Genomic DNA, 26674 nt, shown 5'->3' on the forward strand with positions numbered 1-26674 from the left:
AGTTTTGAGATACACACTCTGGTGGGGTTGACAACTCAGCAAGCATTACTAAATATCATATCCAGTGACTGAATTTATGAGACTTTTAATGTAAGAAGAAAATGGGTGCTCTGCTGAACGTCTCCTGGGCCCCGTTGCAAGAAAGTTGCAATCAATTGCAAATAATTGCTAATTTTGAAACAACCATTCTGATTGGCTCAGGGTCTGCCCTATTAAGAGGACATGCATGCAACAATGATTTTGATTGGCCAGTGACAATCAGTTGCAAGTTTCGTTTAAACGCAAAGTTTCTAGCAATGGGGCCCTGGTCAATCTTGGACCCATTCACATCTCGTTTTGTTGTACAATCTTGAGTCGGAGTTTAGATCACAGCAGTGGGCAGAAAACAAAACAAACATATCAATGCACATGAATAAGTGGCTCCTTGCCTCTATATATGGCATATAAGATTTTGCATGTGAAGAGCCATAATCACAAATTTATGCAGTCCAAACATGTCACCTTCACACCTGACAGAGCTGACACCCAATAGTGAAAACACACTGTGAAGAAAGCAGCCATGCTTGCCACAAACATAGATTCTGCCATTTTGTAAGTTCACTACGAGTTGCTCAGTATTTTCCACACATTTCTACAGAATTTCCCTGTTCAAAATCAGACAAACACACACACACACACACACACTCACAGAAATCCTTTTTACCTTGTGTGACACAATCCTGATGGCTCATAATAAAGACTCACTCTTAATATCTGTGATCTGCGATCTGTATGCTGTAGTCAATCACCTGTAATCTGTACCGGGCAGAATCTGCCACATCCATAATCCGCACAGATTTAATACCAGTAGAGCTAAGTGGCAAATCTTATGCACTATGAAAGTGGACAACCAAAGACCAGCGCTCCTTATTCTTCGAGCAAATACAGGCCAGTGCTGCCCTCATTAAGAAAGTGAAATGCGGCATCTATCAAAAATACAGATTACCAGTAGCAGAGCACAGTGGCAAATTTTATACACTACTGTAACAAAAGTTGACAACCATATTGTATACCAGTGCTTTCTTATTCTTCAAGCACATACAGGGCAGCGCTCCCCTCATTAAGAAAGTGAAATGTGGCATCTTGTAGTCTTCAAGATGTCCTGACAAACCAGAAAGTTCATTACTCATACCCTTCTCTTTCTGTACAGAAGCCTGACCTGAATCAAGGTCATGAGCAGAATCTGTGAACTTCAAACACAAATTTGACAAATTTAAAAAGAATATTATATATGTACAGCTCATATGGATATTCAATACAACAGTAGTACTACTTGCAAATGCGTGGATAAGTTGCACACAAAAAATACAGGCACTGTGTAATATGCGGCTGCATCAGGGCCGTTAGATATATCCAAGACGCCCCAACACCTCATTGTCATTGAAACGGCGCACCTCAAAGCATGTAGGGCATTATGCCCTTGCAAATTCTACGATTCTTATACAATTCCTGCACGTACATGTATCATGTCACATACACACAATTTTGAGAATGAAGATTCTTGTCATGTGCTAGCCATGGAAGATTCACAATTGTCACGAGGAATTTGAATTTTGATCTTTCATTGATACAAAATATATAATATATATGATAACTAAATAATATATTTATTTGGTTTAAAGAAGTCACCCTGTAATTACCATAGCAAAGGGCTGATATTGATCTCTTATTCTTCAAACTATGGATTACAATTACTCTGCTTTGCATTGCAACCATTAAAGGGATGGTACAGTATTGGTGGAGATGAGAATTGGACTTTTAACTTTTTGCGAGATACCAAGAAAACACTTAAGATATAGTACAGAACATACCATTTTAAGAGAAATTAAAAGTTTATTTGAAAAAAATCAGGATTGGAATAACTGAAACATCCAAAAACAAAGTAAAACAAAGCGAACATGATAAAGTGTGGGTCCCACACTTTATTAGAATCGTCTTTTTTGGATATCTCAGCCATTTCAAAACCAATTTTCATCGAATAAACGTTGAATTCCTCATAGAATTACATGCTCTTTCATATTTCATAAGAAGTTTCTCATTATCTCACTAAAAATGTTAGAAACCTGAAATTAGGTCACAACCAAAACTATACGATCCCTTTAAAGCGATGCGAGGTGGGCTTTATTGCGCATGCAATACGTTAACACCTAGGCAATAAGTCTGCATGTATTACTTCGTAAATTTCTATATACTGTAAAACTTGAAACATTCTATGCATGAAACTTTCTCAAATTTGGCGACTGGCATTTGGTACATTTTGTGCAAACCAAACTTTTACACATATTTCCCTTTCACAAATCTTGGCTCCTCATAAAATTTGTGAAAATTTCATGCACACATAAGTTTCTGATTTTACAGTATATTAGCAATTGCATCTATTCTAAGACAATTACTATAAACCCATCCAGCAGCATGAGCTGTTTTGATGCCAAAGCTAAGAAAAACCTTTTTGGTATTTTGGAAGGTCAGGAGATGAAGTCAGCACCTTTAAAATCATTAAGTAGTATGTTCCAACTCTCTGCATAATTCTCAAGAATCCCAACTGGCATACATTCAAAAATCTCTCAACTCAATTCTGAATATCACAAAAATACTGATTTGATTTAGAAAACAATGCTATTATTGATTTAATTCATAACAATGTTTCTACAATTACTATTTGACATCAAAATGGATGTTACTTTGCGGAAAAAAACTAGCAAAAATTAACAAATTTTTTTTCTCTCTCTCCTGAAAAATTCGTGATTTCTGAGATACGAGCTCTTGGAACACTAGGGAGAGTTGGTATGTTATCAGCAATCAGCATTTGCTACGCAAATGAGCACTGATATGCAAACGAGCATTATTATGCATGCAAACAGTACAAGAGACATTGCTGTAAGAGGCCAACGACCTCATTGATGATAATACATGTACTTCAAAGACGTGACACTGAAGGGGTTAATCGTAAAGCAGTGAAATTTTTTTTTTAATGTACTGATACAATGTCCTCACTGCATACACTAAATCTTTCTGTTGTCTGTCAGAGCTCAATGTTTCTTTAATACTATAAAGTCTAATTTTTCGAGTGACTGTTCTTAATTTTGATTGAACTTACGCATATTAACTATAAATCTCTCTTCCTCACTGCATCAGTGAATTCACTAATCACAATTATACAAACACAGTACGAAATGCAGATTAATGTACACTATCATCATATATCATTGAAATACCTACACGCATAAATATGAGGTTACCAGAGACCCTGTGTTTCAAAAGCCTGGTATTCATCTTAGAGGAGCTTTTCACACTTGTATATAAATTTGAAAGCCCAAGGCGCATTGACAGTGAAAGTGACAATCTGCGATATTTGCTGTATCAAAGGCACAAATGAGACAGTGAAAAAAGTGCTGGGGAAAAGGAGAAAGAGAGTGAATCTGTGCTGTGTCCTCAACAGGGCAGTTCTGTGAATGGATTAGAAGGAATCTGGGTATTCACGTCTGTGAGCGACGTCTGTGCAAAGAGATGCTGCAGTCCCTTACTTTGCAACGGACCAAGAGGGCTCGCTAGTGGGCTGGGTCCAGGTCCTATCCTCCACTGTGACTAATTAAGACCCAGGGCCTTTTTTTTTTTACTTAGCCTGGGCCAGGGCCTTGATCTCAGCGCTGAGAACTTTGGTGATGTGGATGGCCTCCTGCGCCTCCTCTCCTCCGATCTTCTCCAGGGCCATGTGGGCCGCCTCACGCACGTTGGAGATGGCATCGTTTCTCCTGCAGAAAAACACAACAACAACAACAAAATCACACACAAAGTCACCAAAGCTCAATATAGTGCCTGGTAGCCTTTTTTCTCAGAATCTAGCTCTTTTGTGTCAAGTGTGTCAACCCAACAGCACTCTGAAATCTAAAAATTACGGTGATATTCAAGTGACTTCTATTTGTGCCTTATTGTAGTGCCTGGTAGCCTTTTTCTCAGATTCTAGCTCTTTTGTGTCAGTGTGTTGACCAAAGAGCATTCTGAGATCTACAAATGTGCTAAAGTGATTTTTATAGGTGGCAATGCCAGACTAGTTTAAAGTTAGACTGAAAAGAAAGAATACAATTTCATAAGCACAACAGTGCATAGAGCTCTGCTCTATAGTTCGTGATATTTGCTGCCAAATACGGACAGTAAAAATTGGTCATTCAAAGCATACGGAAAGAATTTTAGACAGGTCTCCAAAAATACTGATAACTTCATACAAGTGATTTATTACATAGACAACAAGGTACCCAACACTCTTTTCCAGAAGTTAATTTGTTAGAAGTTGAAATTTCCATCACTTTCAGGTGGTACTTCAGTGAGTTAACAAACACCAGAATTTGATGAGCTGTACTTAAGTTTTAAAGCTGAAAATCTCTGCCTTGCAAATATAACTGCCGCTGGAGAGTCTAATCACGTGAGGTTTTTGTTGTAAGTTCTAACGCAGGGCCACAAATGCCTTGATTCATCTCCCTGCCGATCCTTTCTACTCAGAACTCACCACAAGTTCACCAGGGTGGGCACAGCCTGTCTGGCCTTCATATGGCCCAGGGCCAGGCACCCACTCTGCCTCACTAGGCGGTCCCTGTCCTTCAGCAGCCGCAGGAGGCGCCTCACCACCCGCAGGTTCTTGGGCGGGGCCACACGGGCGAGCGAGAGCGCTGCCACAGCCCGCACATTGTCATCACGGTCGGCGCAGAGGTCCATCATGGCTTCCACTACGGAGCGCGAGCGGAACTTGGCTACAAAGGGTAGAGGAGATGCATTTTTTGAAGGGAGATTAATATGAATGCAAACAAAAATATGAAAATGAATAGTACATGAATATGCCTATTGCATTCAACACAGGGACTGTAGATCATTGCACAAATGATGCACAGGACAGAGTTGATCGGTGAGAATTTGATGAACGAGTTTAACTATGGAACTGTTTAAACCCACGAGCGCAGTGAGTGGGTTTTAGACTGTTCCAAAGATAAATGAGAGCATCCAATTCTCTCTGATCTCTCTGATCTGACCCGTAAATTCATGAAATATAACCATTTTCCCCATCATGTGTCCGGTACACCTACTACGCTATACACGACTTGAGCCATGCGTTCGGATTTTACTGGACGCATGGCACAGTGTGAATCAGTCCAAATCAGTGCATGACAAATGACCAATCAGATTGCAGAGATTCTCCAAAGCCCATTTTATAACAATATACGATATATACATCAGAGGGTAGTTCACCCCACTTACCAAGGTTCTGGATGGCATCGATCCTGACGGTGGAGTCCATGCTGAAGACTTCCAGCATGGTGTAGCGTTCCAACGCCTGCTCCTTCACCCTCTGCCAAAATTCCTGCCGCTCTTCATCGATGATGCAGAAATCTGAGAATAGAAAAAATGAATTATAGTGCAGTAAAGATTTATGATTTTTTTTTTGACATCTATTGACAAGAAAAAGGTACAACATGCTAATTGATACTCTGCATTTTGCCCCTTGGTATCTAGAAAGCAAATTTTCTGACCCTGTGAATGGCTGCATAATAAGCGAAGGCGACTCAAAACCTTCCTATGTTGAGGAGTGCTGCCGGTATTACACCACAGGAAGAGGGTGACAGATTTAGCATCTCGAAAGACTCACGCTCGTAGCTGTCATGCGAGATGAAATTGTCCTGCTCTTCATCGAGTTCTTCCGTTAGAACGGGAATGATCCAGTCGAGGGTGACCCCGATCTTAGCAAGCTCGTCTGTGCATTCCTCCTTGAAGGCTACCATGAAACTGTCAAGCAAAAAAAAACATCAAAGAAAACATAATCGGCAAAGAAATAGAAACTTCTTCTTCAGAAAAGATACCAAACAATAAGTTGTGTGGAAAGAAACACAGAGAATCAAGCAATGATTCTAAGTCTTGTTCTATCATTAAACCAAGTATTCAGAGTGGTCTTACATGTACTTTGTACTCCATGAAGAGTTCTTAAAGATACTTTTAGTGTATACACCAGGAAATCCACAGTTTTTCCTTTTCACAAATTCCGAAAGAGACCTGTCATTTACTAAATAATGAGCAAAAATGTTATTTCTGGTGTTGACTCGATGTGAACTTTACATCATCTCAGAAGTAGGAGAGCACAAACTCTTCTTCTTGGATAAGAAAATCACTTTTAATATATCTTTAATATATCAAAATTTTGTTACTACCACACAATAAATATAAATAACAATATATAAATGTGATAATTCTGGCACCAGAATTTTTACCTTGATTTAACAAAATTTTCTTATAACCATGTTTGTTGTCATGGGCAGCATCACGTCAACTGTAAAACCAGAAATTTTCATGTGCATGAATTCTACAAGAAGCCAAGATTCATCACAGTGAAATGCACACAAATGTTTTTTCCTACACAATGCATTGAATCCCAATGGAAATTTGCAAGAGATTCATGGAACAAAAAAGGCTGTTTTCTCCAAATTGAAAAAAAAAAAATGTGTGCTACAAATAACTGTTTCTAGATTTACAGGAACAGAAGAAGGTTGAACATGTAATGCATGCGGTCAGCAAAGCGACCTCTGAACTCACTCTTCCACGGACACCGACGTTTGACCCTTGAAGTGGCTCTCCCAGAAGTCTTTCTTCTCTTCCTCCTTGTCAACTTTCAGCCGGTGGACGTTGAGTCGGGTTCTCGTCTCTCGCCGCTTCAGGACCGGGTGCTTTTTGCCCGTCTGGCCCTCCCCCTCCTCCTCCTCTTGATCTGTGCGGGAAGACGATAAAATAAAAACAGAATCTTATATCATTCACAGCAGTTTGCCTCCTCTATAGTCCTTCTACACCCAGTCAGTGATAGATAGTCTGTGATGCAAAGAAAATTCCAATGCAAAGAAAACTTGTACCAATAGGATGGGGAGCAACATGTATTAAAGGGAAGCAGTCCTGAGATTTTCACTGTACTGATAATTAAGAAGAGTAAAAAATATAACCTTTCACCAATTTATACGCGTGGACATCAAAAATTGTCTCCGTACGCGATTTTAAAAAAATAATTCCTGCAAGCGATCGTGTAAGAGCCTGCCAAAAGGTGCATCGTCATTGATGCCCTACTCTCAAGTTGACAGCAGTGCCTCAGAAAACCAATTTAAGTGTTCAAAATGATCATATCTGATTTTTTCATAAAATGTGACAATATGTGGTTTTATTATTTCAAACAAAATATTTCAAGCTCATTTATATATACAATTAATATAAAAATAAATAGTAAACATGTATTTATAAATAACTAGGGATGACGAGCAGAACACCGCTGGAAAGAGTTGTGCATCAATGACGTATGACTCTCCGCCAAGACTTGCTCATTTGCAGAGTCACACTTTTTTAACCGAAATGTACAAACTTATTTGGTGATTTGAAAGTTTGTTTTTGATGAAAGTAGTTCATTGGAGGTACCAACAACAACATATCTTTTTAAATTTCGTGAGGACTGCATCCCTTTAACTCATTGAAGACTGGTCCTGAGTTCTTTTTAAGTGGACATTTTTGTGGAGGGGAAAATTTTGGGCACTTCGCACTACACGAAACTACATGTAGAGCAAAATTATAAACACACAAATTCTTTGCTTGTTATGTTTAATTACAGTAATTTATATTTTGATTCTGCAAATCTAAATACACGCAAAATTCATCTCAGCCGGCTGAGCGCGAAAAAAGATACTCATGGAAAAATGTCTACATTTACAGCATGCTCAGCTGGGTGTTTTTTCGAAAATTGCAATGGGGTGGCTGCAGACAATTCTGGTGCAGGTGGAGAGTTCCATTTTCAGGAGGCAAGATACTGCCTCAGTAGTGAAAATGTTGAACAGGAAATTTCTTTAAGTTTCCATTTTTGCAGTTCTTCTCAGTGAACACTTGGCATTATTTGCTGACTGTATTACTCACAATTGTGGTGCCTATTAGAATTTTAAAACAAATGAAATGAAGACAAATTACGTACATGCCACTTTTAAACATATCAAACTATTAAAGTCCATCATCAGATACAGCAATGTAAGACCTTTCTAGTGATACCTCATTTCCTATATAACAAACAGAGTTTTCTTCACGTTATGAGTGTTCTTGATGTATTCATCATCAAGAGTATTCTTTAAGTTATGATTGAATAAATGCCCTTAGTGACTTTAATCCCAAATATCTCCTGTTATCATAAAACAAGAACAGAGTTAACTCATTTGGGGATCAAACTCTTGAAATAAACTTCAATAAACTGTGACAAGAGTTTTGATAATAAGCTCTGAAAATTACAATTTTAATCATTTTTTTTTTTGACAGCAAGCAAAGAGTTGCTCTTATAAGATGACAACCATCTCTACAAATAGGGTTCCATGACATTTGCTCCTGAGACAATTGCTCACATGAAATACTGCATGATAAACAAAACATAAATTCTACCCACACACATAATCCTGACACTAATCCTAACCCTCACATCAAACTAAACCTTAAACTCTATCACAACCCTAACCCTAAGTCCTTGGAGTACATAAGACCGCAGCAATTACTGCTGCGAACAAAAGTCACGTCAACACAAACAAGAGACCCGCGGGTCTAGCGCTCACCTGAGTATCGCAAGTTCACCTTTCACGCAGTCACTAATCTAAATTATTCACAGCTCTACCAAAATTTGACCAGGCACTCTCAAGTAGAAGATGAAAATGTACAATAAGGTCCCATTTTTTAAAAGATTCCTTAATTTGGGGGGATTGGGGCCCCCTGGGGCCCTCTGGGTGGGGCATGGTGCTCATTTTGATAAATTGTGATCCTGATCCCCTAGGGATGCTACTTGCCAAGTTTGACGAAAATCCATCATGAGGTTTTCAGGAAGAAGATGAAAATGTACAATTTAGGCCCCCATTTGGACCTTCCCAACCACCCCCCCCCCCCCCCCTCCCCGAGGGGCACCCCTGGATCTCCTATGAACAAACTTGAAACTACAGTCATTAATGTACTCACTCATAGTATTATCTTAGCTCTATAACTTCTGATACTAGAGAAAATTTTAAAAGATTCCTTCATTTTGGGGGTGTGGGCCCCCCAGGGGCCCCCTGGGTGGGGCATGGTGCCCATTTTAACAAATTGAGATCCTAACCCCTTAGGGATGCTACCTGCCAAGTTTGGTGAAAATGGGTCATGGGGTTCTCAAGAAGATAAAAATGTACAATTTAGGCCCCATTAGGATCCCTCCTCACCCCCCTCCCCTGGGTCCCAATGGGGGCACCCCTGATTCTGCCATGAACAAACTTGAAACTACAGTCATTAATGCACAAACTCATAGTATTAACTTAGCTCTATCACTTATGGTTCTAGAGAAGAAGATTTTTACAGATTCCTTAATTTTGGGGGGTTTGGGCCCCCTGGGGCCCCCTGGGTGGGGCATGGTGCCCATTTTAACAAATTGGGTTCCTAACCCCCTAGGGATGCTAGCTGCCAAGTTTGGTGAAAATGGGTCATGGGATTCTTAAGAAGAAGATGAAAATGTACAATTTAGGCCCCATTAGAACCCCTCCCCACCCCCCTCCCCTGGGTCCCAAGGGGGGCACCCCTGATTCTGCCATGAACAAACTTGAAACTACAGTCATCAATGTACTAACTCATAGTATTAACTTAGCTCTATCACTTCTGGTTCTAGAGAAGAAGATTTTTACAGATTCCTTAATTTTGGGGGGTGTGGGCCCCCCTGGGGGCCCCCTGGGTGGGGCATGGTGCCCATTTTAACAAATTGAGTTCCTAACCCCCTAGGGATGCTACCTGCCAAGTTTGATGAAAATCGGTCTTGGGGTTTTCAAGAAGAAGATGAAAATGTAAAAAGTTTACGCACGACGCACGACGGACGACGCACGACGGACGACGGACGACGGACGACGGACGACGCACGACGCACGACGCACGACGCACGACGGACGCCGGACGAAGGGCGATCGCAATAGCTCACTTGAGCCTTTGGCTCAGGTGAGCTAATAAAGCCACACATCACTCACTGTCTGCATCATTGAGTTCTTTCAGCTTTGCCTTGATGCTGGCAGCAAGCTGGGAAAAGCTCTCCTCAAATTTGCTCTCATCCTCAAAGTTGAAACGCCTGATGGGTGCCAGCTGAAGTCGCCTAGATATGCACAGGAAAATGAGTTCACTTTTAATCCTTGGAAGACTACTCCCAAGTATTGACCGATTCGGGTTCGTTGAGGGCAGCAGACAATTTGTGGCACTGAGCGCAGCCATTGTAGCTCAAATTGTGGTGTCCCAGCTTACCCCCCCCCCCCTCCCCCACCCCCCAGGCAACATGTTTATCACGGACTTGTAACAAAGGTTCACGCATTTAGCAAGCATTCGCGCACTCAGTACGAGATGCCTATTGGCTAAAACAACCATGCATCAGTTTTTCATTCCGTGTGCATGCTAATGAAGGGAGGGGGTGGGGGAGAGGAAAGGGGGGGTTGGCTGGGACACCGCAGTAATGGCGCTGCCCATGCCGATAACACACAAAGAGCGTCACAGAATCGGTCAATACTCTGGCAGCTATCTATGGAAAATGCATGTTTGATAACAAAATCAGCTTGTCCTTAATGTGTTAAGGCTTTGGTCAGCTTTGACCAATGCACATTGAGAGTTCAAGAAGAATCGTCTTTAATCGTTTTTAAACCAAACAGGTACAACACCACATGTGTAAGATGTCAAGGATGTTCTTACTTTATGGTCCTGAAAGACCTAAAACACAATTCTACATATCAATGGATGTGTTCAGACAGCATGCACATGATATTAGGTTATGATTAGCTCCAGTATTGTGGGTGTACAAAGTCACAAGCCATTACCATCAGGCTTGGTCAGACACCATGAAAGTCACTGTACCATTCACACCCAAATTCACATCCCTCTAGTCCAGCTTTATAAGCACAGTGAATTCAAGCAGGACTATAAAAGTACAGTGTATAAATTATGACAGTACAGAATAACCCCAAAACAGTTTTACAAAACAAGCAAATGTAACAACTTGCCCTGGCAAACACTATAACATTTTACACCAAAATTAACAAAATATGTGTTTCCTATCATCCTGTAAAACTGCAAAGGGTACCTGTATTAAAATTTCATTTGGTTTCTATTTTGTTTTGTGTTGTTTTGCTTTGCTTTTTGCAGGGTTCCTCTTTTTTTAAAAGTGGTTTGTGGATCTAGGCTGTGATGACATATTATGTTTAAATTACACGTACAGCTGTACTCTGGTTCAGTTGGAAACAATCAGCTTGATGTTGAGACACATTAAATGATCAAGGTAATGGACTAATGCAAGCCCCCTAAGGAAGAATGGTATGAAAATCTCTCTTTTGAAACGGCACTGCCCCCCCTAAAAAAACAAACAAACAAACAAACAAACAAAACAAAACACAACACAACAAAAACAAAACAGGCGTAGGCCGGAGGGTCCTGTTCAGCAAAGGCAGTGACTTCCATTGCCGTGGCAGGCGCAGTTTGTGAAAGTGACTATTAAAAAGTTGGCAAAGGGTCTGGAAACTAGACTATAAGCAAACATTCACAAGCGGTTCCTAATTGGATTATAGTGATTAAGAATCATCTCCCCGGTTACAATAGATTGTTTATGTCTTTATCTCCCATAATGCATACATATGTACGAAGGAGAACCACTGTCAGAATTGAGAGCACGCAATAATGAAATAATTTCTTTACACGCGATTGAGTAGGCCTACGCACACACACATTAAAAAAAAAAAAAAAGTCACAAAGTCAGCATTGAACATTAAAGGGATGATATAGTTTTGGTTGAAATGGGGATTCAGGTTCTGCATATTCAAGAGCATAATACAATTCTACAAGGAATTAGAAGTTTATTTGATGAAAACTGGTTTAGAAATGACCAAGATATCTAAAAACAAAAAGGTCCTAATAAAAGGTGGAATCCACCTCTTATCAGGACCATTTGCTTTGTTTTTAGATACCTCAGCCATTTTAAAACTAATTTTCATAAATAATTTTCATCAAGCTTTTATTTTCTCTTAGAATTGTATGCTCTTTAATATTTCATATGTGGTTTCTTATCATTTTGCAAAAGATTAAAACCTGAATCCCCATCTCAACCAAAACTATACCATCCCTGTCATATTCTAGTGTATTGAGTATAATTTTTTTTAAATGGTACTGCGGCCTTCAGAGTTGTTTTGTTTTGTTTTTGGTGTTTCAGCAATCTCAAAACAAATTTTCATAAAATAAACTGTTATTTCCTCTTAGAATTGTAAGCTCTACCACATCTCCCAAGTGGTTTCTAATTATTTTGCAAAAGATTAAAACTTCAATCCCTATCTCAATGAAAACTATACCATCCCTTTAATATTCCAGCGTAACAAGCATCATAGAATGGCGCTGTGGCCTTCAGAGCTTACATTCCAAAGTCCATGAGCTCTGTCACTTCTTTGGCCGACTCAATCATGCAGGGAAAGATGGGCTTGCTGGAGACGTAGGCCAGGGCCAGCTCGTCCTTGCAGTACTTGGACGTGGCTGACTTGGTGCTCAGCAGAGACAAAAACAACTGATGGTATTAAAAGATAGAAGATAATCAGAATTAAAGGGATTGTACAGTACTGGTTGAGGTGCAAATTTATGGTGAATGATGGATAAATGAGAGACAGAAATAACATGTTCTTTTAAAGATACTATGCACACAGATGTTCAGATTTTCAATAACAAATCAAATCCATTTCAATGTCAACAAAATATAGGTATCAAACACCTTTCACTTTCATTTTGCCAACTACAACATCTTAAAAGAAGTGACAGTACATATGAAAATTTGCTCGACAACACACCAAGATGGTACGTGCTTGTTTTAAAGGTTGATAAATCATTACCTTAGTTACTCCAGATTCATGAATTTTTCTCAACGAAAAACAGGGACAAATATGCCCACTATTGAAGCTGACAAGAATAAAGTTCGCAAAGTGATATCAAAATGATGATTAAAAGATTGAACGTTTACATGCAAAATTAAAATTATTAACGTGCATCATTACTGCATGTGTACTATGTATGAAATATGCGGTGAAATTGATAGAGCTCTGACAGAATTCAGCATTTTGCATTCACCACTGCTGAAGTCTCCGTCTATTAACACTGCTGAAATCTCCGAAAAAATTAAAAACATAAAATTTAAGAAACAAGTTTACCTCTTTTCAAATTCATTGCAAAAGCCTTTGTGGCATGGGTCAAAGTCAAGGCATTGCACTACATTGTATGTATCTCGTCATTATTCCTCATTGTATCATTCACAAAGGTTCAACTATCAAACTATTAAAGTTCATACAAGTACCAATACGGGTATCATGTGATTGAATTGCTGTAGAGCAAAAAATCTTGATAACATGCATGCATGATACATGTACATCTGTACATGTACAGTACCTCACCCTGCTTAAAGTGCATAATGCATGATCCAACTTAATCCTCTGTTAGAAAAATACATACAACTGCTTTTAAATGAAAGTTTACACCACAGCGCAATCATGTCTCTGCTTTTTCATACACATAAATTTCTTTCCACCATTTGATATCTGTACAGAATTTTCAACACATATCCAGAGATTCTCATTCAGAATCTTTTACAGCCCCAAGATTGGCACACAAGCTGCAGTGTGACAGTTGTTTAAACAGTGAAATCTGACTCACCTACATCCTTGTATGCAAACTCGTATTTGAGAATTGACCCAAACTGTTAAACATTGACCCAAATTGTTAATTTCAATGTACAGCACACATCCAATATTGTCACAGCCAGTCAAAAATGCAAACCGATGCACTGCATTATGATTAAGGTAGACATCTAAACAGTGACATGCACCATACGTGATACTAATTACGTATTCAACTGTATACACAAGTGAAGTTTTTGACACAATGCACTGTGAGTGTACATTGTACCAGTTATGGATGTACAACTACACCCTGTATTTACTCAATTTCTCCTACAATGTAGGATTTATTGCCTAAGAATTTTGTAATCTATGGAGCGTTTTAGGTGAGAAGCAGCAAAAAATAAAAATACAATACAATACAATACACAGTTTGCATCTAATTCAGTGTTCATTTTGCACTATGCAAACAATGAAACCACACACTGTCAAGTGCACTTTTTGCCACTAAGATCTAGTACATCATTGTACATTGTATTACTTTTTGTGACTCACATACTCAATCAATGATATTGGCTTGAAAGTGGTAATAAAGGAAAGTGCTCACGAACCAGACCAGGGAAGGTGAGTAAATATTAAAAGTTACAGAGCTGTTTTTAATGGCCTCATTTCAGGATGTGGTGCCAAATGGGTTTTAACTCTCAAACTGATACATGTCGGTTGATGATAGATTTGGCAAAATGCTGTTTTCAATATCAATGGTAATGAAATGATAATTGAACATTTGCTGTGTTTAGAATTGAGTCAAAGGCACTATCTCATTGTATGACACACAGTTTAGTGCGTATTATAATAAATGGAACGTTAGATAAACTCCAATCTTTGCAATGCCATGCTATCCTGCAATATGATCTCCTTTCATAAAATTACGTAAATCATAAAATGTATAAATATGAGGGGACATACACAAATCAAGCAGTGTTAAATTACAGTGTCATTGCTTTTCCTACATGTTTTAATATTCAAACCCAAACTTGACTCAAGGATATCATTTCTATTAAATTTAATAAACATCATAAACATTGTAAAAAGGGAAATAATACAGTATATAAGGTTGAGCATCTCATTAATTGTTTATGCTCACTACAAGGAAAAAATTACTACATGATGTCTACAGTAACTCAAGAAACACAACATGATATGTGGGTACCATCAAATATTTGCAGCATAGTTTGAAATTCAAAACGTTTGTTGATAGAGTACATTGCCTTCATCTTTGATGATCTTTTCACATTATTTCTGATCAACTAAAATGTAACTTTAAACCTCACAGATTGAATATTTGCCAAAACACAAACTTTGTACATTCAGCAAGGAAAAACCAGCCTTAAAGGGATGGTACAGTCAGGGCTCGACACTAACTAAATCCTCAATTTCAAATTTTTGGTGGCCCGAGAGAAAAATTTGGCGGCCCCGAAAAAAAACAATAAAAAACATTAAACGTCCTGTTTTTTTTAATGAGTCAAATATCTAAGTTTTATCCAGTCATAATAAGAATTGGAAGTTGGACATACATCTACTCATGAATAAACCTCAACAAACTCGCAACACTCACTCTCAGGCACTCATTCAGTCCTTTTCATCCATCCTTTAAACAAATTTAACTGCTAATTTCCGGCGCAAAAAGTTACGAATTAATTGACGTACTTTTCAAAAAATTTTGGTGGCCCGAGGCGGGCCACCAAATTTGCCCTTTTTTTTAATTTGGTGGCCCGACTTTCAATTTTGGTGGCCCCGGGCCACCGGGCCACCGTTAGTGTCGAGCCCTGGTACAGTATTGGTGGAGATGAGAATTGGGCTTTTGTCTTTTTGTAAGATACCAAGAAAACACTAAATAATATACATTTGTAGTACAGAGCATACCATTTTAAGACGAATTCAAAGTTTATTTGATTAAAATCGGGTTTAGAATGACTGAAACATCCAAAAACAAAGTAAAACAAAGCTATCGTAATAAAGTGTGGGTCCCACACTTTATTAGAATCGCTCTTTTTTTGGATATCTCAGCCATTTTCAAAACCAGTTTTCATCTTAACGTTGAATTCCTCATACATGTAGAATTACATGCTCTTCAAGAGGTTTCTCATTATCTCACAAAAAAAAAAAAAAAAGTTAGAAACCTGCAATTAGGTCTCAACCAAAACTGTACGATCCCTTTAATGCCATTTTTGCATCAAATAACTGCAGATTTTGAAAATAAAAAGTGGAACATTGACATAAAGCCAGGTAAACTAGTTTTCTTCCTTGGCAAGCACATAGGTACCAATCAAACTACATGTAATTTGTCTCTTTAAAACAAGAATTTCTTACTTGAGCAATTTCATAGAAATGCAGAATGATTACTATTTAAAGGAGAAAAACAACATCGGAGGTTTCAGGAAAATTGGACGGTCAGTTCAATTAATTTTCAACATTTCACATTGTGGGGTTGTAACACATTTTGAACTACGTTTTTCCATGACTCGATCCTTCTGAGTACACGTATGAAAACGTAGAGTGTTTAGAGATTGATTTGGAAACATGCAATTGTACAGTAGGCCCTATATTGTGGATCATTTTAATTCTAAAAGCTGTGCCGTTTAGTATTCTTCCCCGTCACAAGTATCCTGCCTCAAATATATTTTGAAGGATTGTTTGAAAAATGCATTTGACTAGCTGCTTCCTTTTTGAAAATCACCATCTCCAGGCACTGATTGTACCATAAGCCCCCTATAAATGCCAAATCTAGACCTATCATCTATGTGAAAAAAAAAGACTATGAGCACGCATCTGTCTTCGTCTTTTCAGCTCTTAGAAAGGTAGTGTACTGTGCATTATGATTGATCATTACTGCATGGTAATAGCCATGTACAATTTGTAGTGAGTAATGGCAACATAACTACTACATTGTATCATATTCAATACAGCCTTCATGAGCTTTGTGAAAACAATGTCATTATCAATTTCTATCAGTTGCTGATCTATTCAAGCAGCAAATGAAATCAATTCTCCCTAAAATCTATCAAAGAAGAGAATGATCTGATACAAGGAGAGACAGACATATTATTTGATACAGTCTCTCTCTCTCTCTCTCTCTCTGCAAGAAAATTGTGTTTGAAAAGTTTGAGGACTACTGACAAACATGTACCACCACATGATGAAGTTTTAAAGGTAACAATTTTACAAATAAAACAATTTACATTTAAAACCCTCATACGGTGTATAATATCAAATGTTATGGCATGCAGTGGGGGGGGGGGGGGGGGAATTTGCTGTAACGTGATCTCTATAAAAACAAGGGAGGTTGCCAAAATGTCCATCCAAAGTTTATCTCATATCCGTCCTGGTAATTACCCCAAGTAATGTACTATTCAACAGTGATGATTTTTTTTTTCAATGAAATCCAGCATCCAGTGAAAGGCCATGGACGCTGCTACCTCCATTTTTACTTTATTGGCACTCTACAAGATTTTACATACCTCCACACAATTTTGATAGTGCATTTACCTCAATCGTACTTAAGTGTTGTACATATAATTGTAATATGATGATTATATTTACTATACACTTTCAATTAAAGATTGTTATTAATATAATATCATGCCTTGATGGCCTTGTAAGACATTGGTAAGACATTGTGTCTTACAGCATGAAAGTGACAAACAATATTAAGTGTTGACCTTCCAAACGGAATTCGTAAATGGGAAAGATTATCTCTTTGATATCTTTCCCTGAATTAAACAAAATTTACTGGAAAGTGGATGGCAGAAAATTACCTTGGCATCAATGATGGCCTGTCCTATTTTGTTGAGGAATTCGACGCCGGCCTTCAACCCAGTCTCATCCACCCAGACAGTGATACCAGCTCCTTCCAAAGCATCTGGCATTCAAGAGATTAAAGAAAGATTTTTTTTTCTAAAAAGCTCATTTACAAGACTAATTCAAAGGTATTTGTCCAACAAACTTCGCAAACAGACTTCTGGCAGCTTTTATACTTCATGTCGGACTGCAAAGCTGAACCAATGTATCAATGACAGAATCATTACTCCAAAAGCTTGCAATTATTCACAGAGTGACTTGACAAACTGACAATTTGCACAGATCTACAGAATGCAGTTTCACATTCAAACAAGCAGGGCTTTGTTTGGGGATTTGTATCAAAATACATAAATCTGTTGGAACATTCATAAAAATGTATTATTGAAGGTACATTGGGAACTGTCTCCCCACTGAAATCTTTCTCCGACTGGATTATTTAGATTAAAGTTTTCCGGCTTATCTGACTGAAGCAGGCGCCTGGAATCTTTATGAGGTGGCAAATGTATACGTCTTTATACTGCTTTATTTTTCCATTCTATATCTATTTAAATCACCTTGACTAATGATTGCCAAAAAAAAATAGTGTATTTATCCAATAGAACACAAATACACTGTATATAATATAAGCTGGAAAAACAAAGTTTGTTTCCTTAAAAGGAATGATGCTTGTTTTTCATTTTGTCCTTGTGGTTGATAGAGCTCTAAAGCTTAAATCACTCACGAAACTCTCCAAAGTCTGACTCTTGTGAAATATTCTACTATTTGATCACATTATGTGGTATCAGTAAATATGTACACTGTGCAGTGCATAATGGCATATTTATGCCCCCCCCCCCCCCCCCCCCCACCCAAACACACACACACAGCTACACTCATTTGTCAAAGTGCTGGCTCTTTGCACAAAATTGGTTCATTTCATCTTGACCGTCATTTAATTTTTATGCTTCATGCCCAGCACACCGTCATTGAAATAAAGTTTACGAGTAAATTGTGTGGAATGCTTTGGGTTGTGAATTGAACATGAAAATAACATGCAAAGATGCTTTTTGGAGATCAATAAAATAGAGAAATTGTATGGGAACATAGAACTACTCTTCCTACAATAGGCCCAGCATGAGTTGATCAATGAATGTCAACCACTTTGTGGTGTCTGCTGAGCTCGGTTTCTTCAGTTTCAAAGGGCATGTTCGTTGCCAAACAGCAGATCTTACTTGCCCATGCTAGGGTCGCAAGTCAAACTGTAGCACTGTGTTTATTCTACAGTACTGGTACACTAAGGATTAAATTCATATTCTAAATTTAAACCTGAGAGAGTGTATAAAGGGATTCCCCCTCCCCCCACCCACTGCCCAAGTCCATGGTGTCTATTAATAAGGCAGAGACACTCTTTGGTTTGGGGAATCAACCCGAAAGTGACACACAGACTTGAGCATTGGTTGGTGGTGGTTTCCTTTTTTGTTTTTGTTTTTTGTTTGTTTGTTTGTTTGTTTGCTTGTTTGTTTGTTTGTCTTTTTAGACAGACCCAGAGCCTGGAACCAGGGTTATGGCATGGCTGGACATTTTTGTGAATATTCATTTTTGGAATGATACCACAACAAAAGAACTCACCCCTCATCTGTCTCATCTTGTCCCGGTCCTGATGGCTGTAGCTGATCATGAGGTCCTTTGGCTCCATGCTGAATGTCCTGACCGTTAGCGACCCTCGCCTCTCACCCGACACGCCTGGCGACAAGATATCCGGGTTGTTGTCTTTTGGTTCCACGGAGATAACTCCTACGTCAGATCCACGCTCTGGTCCTTCCTCAGCGCTCACTGGTCGTGACTCGTCCGCAGGCGTCGTAGCCCTACTTCTGTGCTTGTGCACACTCCCGCTGCTCCCCATTCGAGTGATTTAAAAGGGACACTTGAGAATGTCAACGCAAAAATGCCATGGAGCGACAGAAGGCTAGAGTGTCAGACTACGGTTTAGCGATGCAGTTTGCACATGTCCGCCGAGTAAGCATGCGAAGGTGTGATGGAACTGTACAAATGTGTCACCAGTGAAAACAGAGGGAATATGCAAGGCGTGTGATGATTAAAGGGAAGTTGTAGCATGCAGTGTGCAGCCCCAGTTTGAGTTAATAGGTCAAAGCATGCACAAGTGATGAGGACAACATCCCATAATGCAATTTGACAAGAACACAGAGGACGTAATGGAATGCTTTGACCCAGCTCCCATCAGAAAGCTTCTACAGTTCGCAGGCCAGTACTTATTACAGTTGTAGCTTGCGAAGACTCCTTGCATGGACTAAAATGAGGAAGTACTGTATGTAGCTACAGAAAACAAGACAAAGCATACACCATTTTACCAGTAAATGTGTGAAATTGGAAACATCAGGAGTAACAAAAAGAAAAAACTAAAACACATGTCAATGATCAAGGATCGCATCATGGCACTGACAGAAACTATTGCATTGCCAGTCCTGAGTTTGCACAGAAATGAAGGCATCTACAGCTACATGTAGGCTACATACAAATGTAGGTCATAAAATGCAAAAGTTTTCTGAATGTATTTCACATGGCAATCTCTATTATACAAAAGGACGAAAATTTCTGCATTATCAAAAGAATGTGTTTCTAGAATGAATCGTATGTCTACATGTCATGATTGAAAATGACAATGAATAAACTGCACCAAATCATTGTAAATACATAGTAGTCAGGTAAAATAAACATTGATGAGAATGTGTGAACATACAATGTATGTACAGTAGTTTCAGGAGTTTAACTATTCATGTGCCACATTTGCTCACACGACTCAGCTGACGGCATGCCAACTTCAAGATATTCTACTTAAACCCACAAACCCACCCAAACTGATCGATAAATCGCTAAATGCCACAGTGCACTGAAAGCGTTTGTGGCAGTTCCTATCACATACCTTGAATTTTATGTGATAATTGAGCAGCATGAAGTGTTCCCTACTATATTCTAAGTTTATGTCACTGTTTTGTTTGCAAAAGTCATGCATTTACAGTAATGTAGCTACTGGTCGTTTGAAAGCAAAACATTCATACAAACTAGATTTGTCATACAATTCACGTCAAAGCAAGGCTTGGCATTTTCTCTTAGATGTACAATGTACAACTTTGCTCACCACAAGAGGTTTTATCAGAAATAATCAAAGTTATGTAGATTTGAAAAAAAAAAAATGTTTTCTCAAAGCATAACTGTGTTGGTGTCTCAGAATAATGTGGCACACAGGGAGTTTCCATCATGGCACATAAAGTGTTAAAAGACTCCATTCTCACTTTTTGTGTTTTTTAAAGTTGAAAACAACATGAAAAGAAAATGTTCATAATATCTTTTTTGTCAAAAAATGAAATAAAACATTGAATTGAATTGAAAATATGAGACATTTTTAATCATATGTTCGACTTCAATAATATTCCTTGTTATTCAGTTCCAGCAATGAATCGCTGGAAAGGTTTCACTTTGCTCTATTTGATAATAACCTACAAACCCTAAAAAGTCTAGGTTTTCTACACACATTTCAGAGGTCATGTTGTTACAGTCACTGTGTTACGGTGCACTTATTCAAAATCTATGTCCCAGTTTTCCTGTCACTTGATTCTTTAATCAAAGTTTACTTCATTATTATTACTGAGTCTCTAGTACATCCAGTGAACAGATCCACTTATCAAAATGTTCATTAACTTCACAGAGTTTGGTCAGTAAACAACGTGCACAAAAACCCATGTCCATTTTGCGTCACGGTGTTACAGTGGTAATTAATCATGCATATCTCATTTACCACAGCAATTTTTCTTCCTTTCTTTTGTTTTCAAAATTGCTTATGACGATATGCATAGATACACAATAATAAAAAATTCTCATGTGTTACATTTTGATTATTATTTACATTTGATGGGTGAAATTATACTCAAAAGTGTCACGGCGTTATCGTGGAATTGCCCTAAAATGAACCATAGCCACGTCTGGGATCAAACTCTTCACAAATAGAAACAAGTTGTAGGCAAAGCTACCACCAGCAATAGCAGCGCAAGAATGCAGCAGAGTCCTCTAAAGAAAAGAAAACTAAAGCATACGGATGAAAAAAATCTGACCACAACGAGGACTTCACATTTTGGCACGGCGCATTCATGAGCCAACAGGGGAAAAAAAATTGCTACTTCAGGTAATTTGAATTTTGGAGGTCAAATTCATGTTTCACTATAATAAAAAGTGTGATACCACACTCATGAATGCAGTATTCAAGTTGGCTTTATAATGGTGGAATAGAAATTAATAGAATGGTTGAGAATTCATCAAAATCAGACCGCACATTTTATAAGGTGGGGAATTGCGAAGTTAACCCATTCCTTATGGGAATCTTGTATCAGGTTCCCGTGGTGGCAATTGATATGTATGTGAACCTGGTATACCAGGTTCCCAAATGTAGACAAGACTGTCTGCATTTGTGCCCTAAATTCATGTTTATTTGTGTTATACTGCCCAGAAAAAAACTGGCTTTGATACGAATGTAGAAAGATTAGATATCGTCTCAATGAGCATCTGTTCTCTTCCTCGTAGGAAAATGCGTAGAATCACAATATTATTTACCTCTTTTCCGACATACATCAATGCGCTTGTTTTGCTATAAGACTTGTATGAAGACGTACATAGCAATCAAGACTTAGCTCAGTAGATTTCGGTGTTCACTGACCCCAGTCTGGAGCCTTGCATTGTGTATCTAAACAGTCTGTATGCCCATCAGCGTACGCTCTATTCATACTTTACGCCGTTAACTCCGTTCACACAAGTGGGTTACCAACCTGTCCATTCACTGTCGATGGGCAGAAAGAATCTCGTTTGAGGGCATTGAAGGCTCTCGGAGAATTGCGGGAGGACCGGGTTAAACACGTCCCCAAACAAAGCTGTGATTGCAGTCAAAATCATATCCAAATCACAGGAACTGGTGATTTCATCACAAGCCTCCAATTGTCCTAGACACAAAATATTCCCTATTTTCCCATCAATATCATAAGTTGTCCTTCAACATACCTATTAACGATTATTATCTTACAGAGACAAAAGGGGCTGCAAATGCTAAATTACAAGTGTACTGACGATAAGATGATTTTTCAGTCTTGATTTCTTTTTTTTTTCTTTCTTTTTTTTGCTCAAACTGATGGGAGAATTATAAACTCAGTGATGACACACATTATTTGCCACAACTCCTACTTTTAGTGTATAAAGTTGCCACAACCCTTTTCGCCATTCAGTGAAAACATGTGAACCCGTCTTAATAACTTGCATCCTTTTTTTCCAGTTTTGATGAAACATATACCGCTCTGGAAATTTTGCATTGAGTTTTGTTTTTCTTGCCATTGATTGACAAATCAACTTTTGTCTTACTAGTTTTTCTCAAAACTTGAACTTCATTGCAAGATCATATGACTCTTTGTTCTTAATTTCAATAGCTTGCATTTTTTCCCTTCTCAATTATTGAATCAACTATAAAATTGAGTATTAAAAATCAATCAATAAGATACTTTTACCTGACAACCCATCTCACACTCATCCACCCAGCAATCATTTTCTCATCCCTCCAACTCAACTGACATCAAATGGGAAGCCAGCACTGGCTGGTGCTAAACTAAAGTAAGGTATACTTTCTTTATTCTCCTTCTGTTGGTTAAAGGATTTACATGGCTGTATCACAAATGAAAGCTACAGTGCATATTTTAAACTAAAAATATTCTAACACACTAAATCCAAAAAGGTCAGTGAAAACTGTCATCTACTGTACATTACTTATTAAGTCATACATCATGTCAGTCATACAAGATACATTCTGGACTCATTCACCCTTCACCAAAATTTGGGGACCCCTTCCCCCCCCCCCCCCCCCCAATCTCACCAATTACCCTCCCCCTCCTCCCTCCCCTCCTCCCAGAAGCCGTGCTTCGCATGGCGTCTGGTGGGGTTACGCAATCAACAGAATACAATGTATGATTCCACAGCACTTGCTCTGGAGCCTGGAAAATATATTTTTAGCCCGACTTACAATCTATATCCTTTTGAATTCTCATCACTCTGCATTATAATCTTTTCATGCTTTCAGTAAATGAATATCATGACGAGAGGTCAGGCACATCATTTCATGCATTTGAAGTCTAAGATTAAGAATAAGATTTTTTTTTTAATGATAAATCATGGCATGTTTGATCAATCAAGTTCTTGTAAACTCTGAATTGAAACAAATTAAAGACAAACACAATAGAATATGAAATAAATATGAAACGAGACATTAAAACAAGATGATGAAACCCAAATGCATCTAGACCTATGCATTTAGCCAGGGTTTATGTCCATCAGGTGCTAGAATCTATGCTATTGCTAGTTTGTTAGCTCTCCTCCTACTCCTAGCTCATCCCTTTTCGGCAATTGTGCACATAAACTTTTTTGTTTTACTCTATTCCCGTTTTGTATTGTACTTGTAAATTGTAGGCCTACTTCGGGAGTTGTATTGTGCTAAAATTCTTTGTGTAGTTCGGGTTCATGTTGGATTAGGTTAGGTTAAACGCGATACACGGGTAATTACTCTCTAGGGCATTGAAATCTGTGAGTTAATCGCCAGCTGATGTCAAATCACCTCGCACAAAACCAACTACTAGTAACTAGACCGTGCAAACACAAATCAATAGGCGTGGGGCAATGCAATTCATTGCGAAATCGGAAGAGTGACGCAAATCAATACGAATGGGTTTCTTGGTTTGGCCCGATCAACCAACCCACCACAAGGTAACAAATTCCACTAATTAGATCGCGTATTTTAATCTCCTGGCTCTCTCTCGGGGCATACTTACGGTACTGATACAGTGTAGATTTGTCCTCGAAGGAAGTGGTCCAACAATCCGCAACAATAAATTTTTGATTGCAAGACGTTACATCGGGCGTTTACATTCAGTGGATGACCTTCGGAAATATTGTGCAAACGCTAGCTAAGCATGCAAAGTCGGCCTAGCCTGACAGCAGTGATCTGCTGGTATTGCCCAGCGTGCTGGTGCGCGGTACGCCGCCGCGGTCGGCCACCTTCCGCCGCTGACCCGTGAAAGCAAGAGTTGATGCGAGGTTTCGGTAACTCGTAACGTAGGCTTACTGATCATTTTAATTGTGATCTACTCAGCAGGAAAGCAAACAATTTTTCCAGGCCATATTTTTCATAGCAGATTTTGATCAAAATCATTGTGTCATATACCATATCAAAGATCATTTAATTGGCTATGAAGCTGGTAGGTTAACACAAAGGGAAATTTCATGCATGAGTGAACACATTGATTTTTGCCCTTCAAGACACAAAAGTAGAAATTGCAAAAATTGACCAATTTAACGCAATTAGAGACATGAATGAAATAGCAAAACTAAGTTTTCGTCCCTTGTATCTCTTTATATCCTCAAACCAAAGGCGTACCGAGGGGGGGTGTTTTGGGTGTTCAAACACCCCCCTTTGCCAAAAGGGGGGTGTTTGAGGTGTTCAAACACCTCCCTTGGGCAAAAGGGAGGTGTTTGAGCTGTTCAACACCCCTCTTCAGCAATGTTTAGATGTTGACAAATGAAACAAAAGCTGTCTTTACCGCTTTTATTTCCGTTTTGAATTCCGCCTTTCCTTTCTTTTGTGTTCATTTTCTCTCTCTCTCTTCCTTGTTTTATCTTAATGTTTGTGTGGACGATGACACATTATGGAGTTACATAATATACGCACTAAAGAACTCGTGTACAGTACGTGTTAATACTACGTTACCGCACCGCGCGCGAAGCTGACGCGCAAACAGTAGACATTCCCGATCCCTGCCTTGCTTTCTGACCGAATCGCGGAGATACACGTACATTGCGCATAATGTTCAGCGTTTACCGGTATTATACCGTACGCGGTACCGTAAATTGTATATGATGCATAATATTATGTGTGTACAATGCATGCTGCGCGTGCAGCCTATTATAGGCACATTGCATGCTAAGTTAGTAGTATCAACTACCAACAGTAGCCATGGTGGCGTATCTAGGGGGGGGGGGGGGGGGGGCAAGGGGGGGGCACGTGAAAAAAAAACGAGAAAAAGAAGAAGAAGAAAAAAAAAAACCGACGAAGAAAAAAAAGAAGAAGAAGAAGAAAAAAACCCTCGCCCGGACGGGGGGGAAGGAGAATGGAGGGGGGGGGGGGGGGGGGGGAGGGGGCAGAAAAACCAAATCAAACAAGATGAAAACAAAACATTAATTCCATGTTTTGTAACGCTGAAATATAAAAATTTTCGGCTCGCTCGCTGCGCCCGCTCGCCAAAATTTATCAAAAAAAAAATAAGAAGAACAAAACGTAGTGATGACGTGGAAATATAAAAATTTCGGCTCACTCACTCGTAGTAATTTAGAGTATTTTTCCAAGTCCTTAGTTTGTTGGCATAAATCGTTATCTATGAAGCCGTCACTATATCTTGATTAGAATTGTAAGATTTAATAACCAGAAAATGACAAGAATTCCATGTTTTTGCAAGGTGAAATACAAAAATTGTCGGCTCGCTCGCTGCGCTCGCTCGCCAAAAATTTATCAAAATTTATCAGATTTTATATCACCCCTCACAAAAACCCTTTTAAGTGCTCGAAAAGCATATCAAGTGGACTTTTTTAAGTCCCCTACCGGGATGGGATTGGGGTTTGAACACTGCTGGTATAAATCGTTATCTATAAGACCGTCACTATATCTTGATTAGAATTGTCATTCGAAGATTAAATAACCAAAAATGACAAGAATTCCATGTTTTGTAAGCTGAAATACAAAAAATTTTCGGCTCGCTCGCTGCACTCGCTCGCCAAAATTCTTCAATATCTATTACATTTAAATCACCCTCAAAAGACCCCTTCTAAGTGCTTGAAAAAAGCATATCATGTGGACTTTTGTTAAGTCCCTACCGGGATGGGGTTGGACACTGTTGGTATAAATCGTTATCTATAAGGCCGTCACTATAGTTAGAATTGTAATTCGAAGATTTAATAACCAAAAATGACAAGAATTCCATGTTATGTATAAAGCTGAAATATAAAAAATTTCGGCTAGCTTGCTGCGCTCG

General features: G+C 38.8%; 1 protein-coding gene across 1 annotated transcript; it reads right to left on the bottom strand.

Annotated features, from left to right (window-relative positions):
• Positions 1-1449: 1449 nt before the first annotated feature.
• Positions 1450-24555, bottom strand: LOC139737411 (uncharacterized). The gene is made up of 10 exons (XM_071648087.1): positions 24422-24555; positions 19179-19590; positions 17528-17631; positions 12471-12616; positions 10059-10180; positions 6613-6778; positions 5675-5811; positions 5287-5418; positions 4544-4784; positions 1450-3791 (listed from the first exon to the last, which is right to left on the bottom strand). The coding sequence occupies exons 2-10, from the start codon at positions 19450-19452 to the stop codon at positions 3653-3655; spliced, it is 1461 nt and encodes a 486-aa protein (XP_071504188.1). The 5' UTR covers positions 19453-19590; positions 24422-24555; the 3' UTR covers positions 1450-3652.
• Between the last annotated feature and the right edge of the window lie 2119 nt (positions 24556-26674).

The sequence above is a fragment of the Diadema antillarum genome, unplaced genomic scaffold, assembly GCF_040938485.1.
Source record: "Diadema antillarum isolate AM-2024a unplaced genomic scaffold, OU_Dant_1.0 seq00000693_RagTag, whole genome shotgun sequence".
Taxonomy (NCBI): domain Eukaryota; kingdom Metazoa; phylum Echinodermata; class Echinoidea; order Diadematoida; family Diadematidae; genus Diadema; species Diadema antillarum.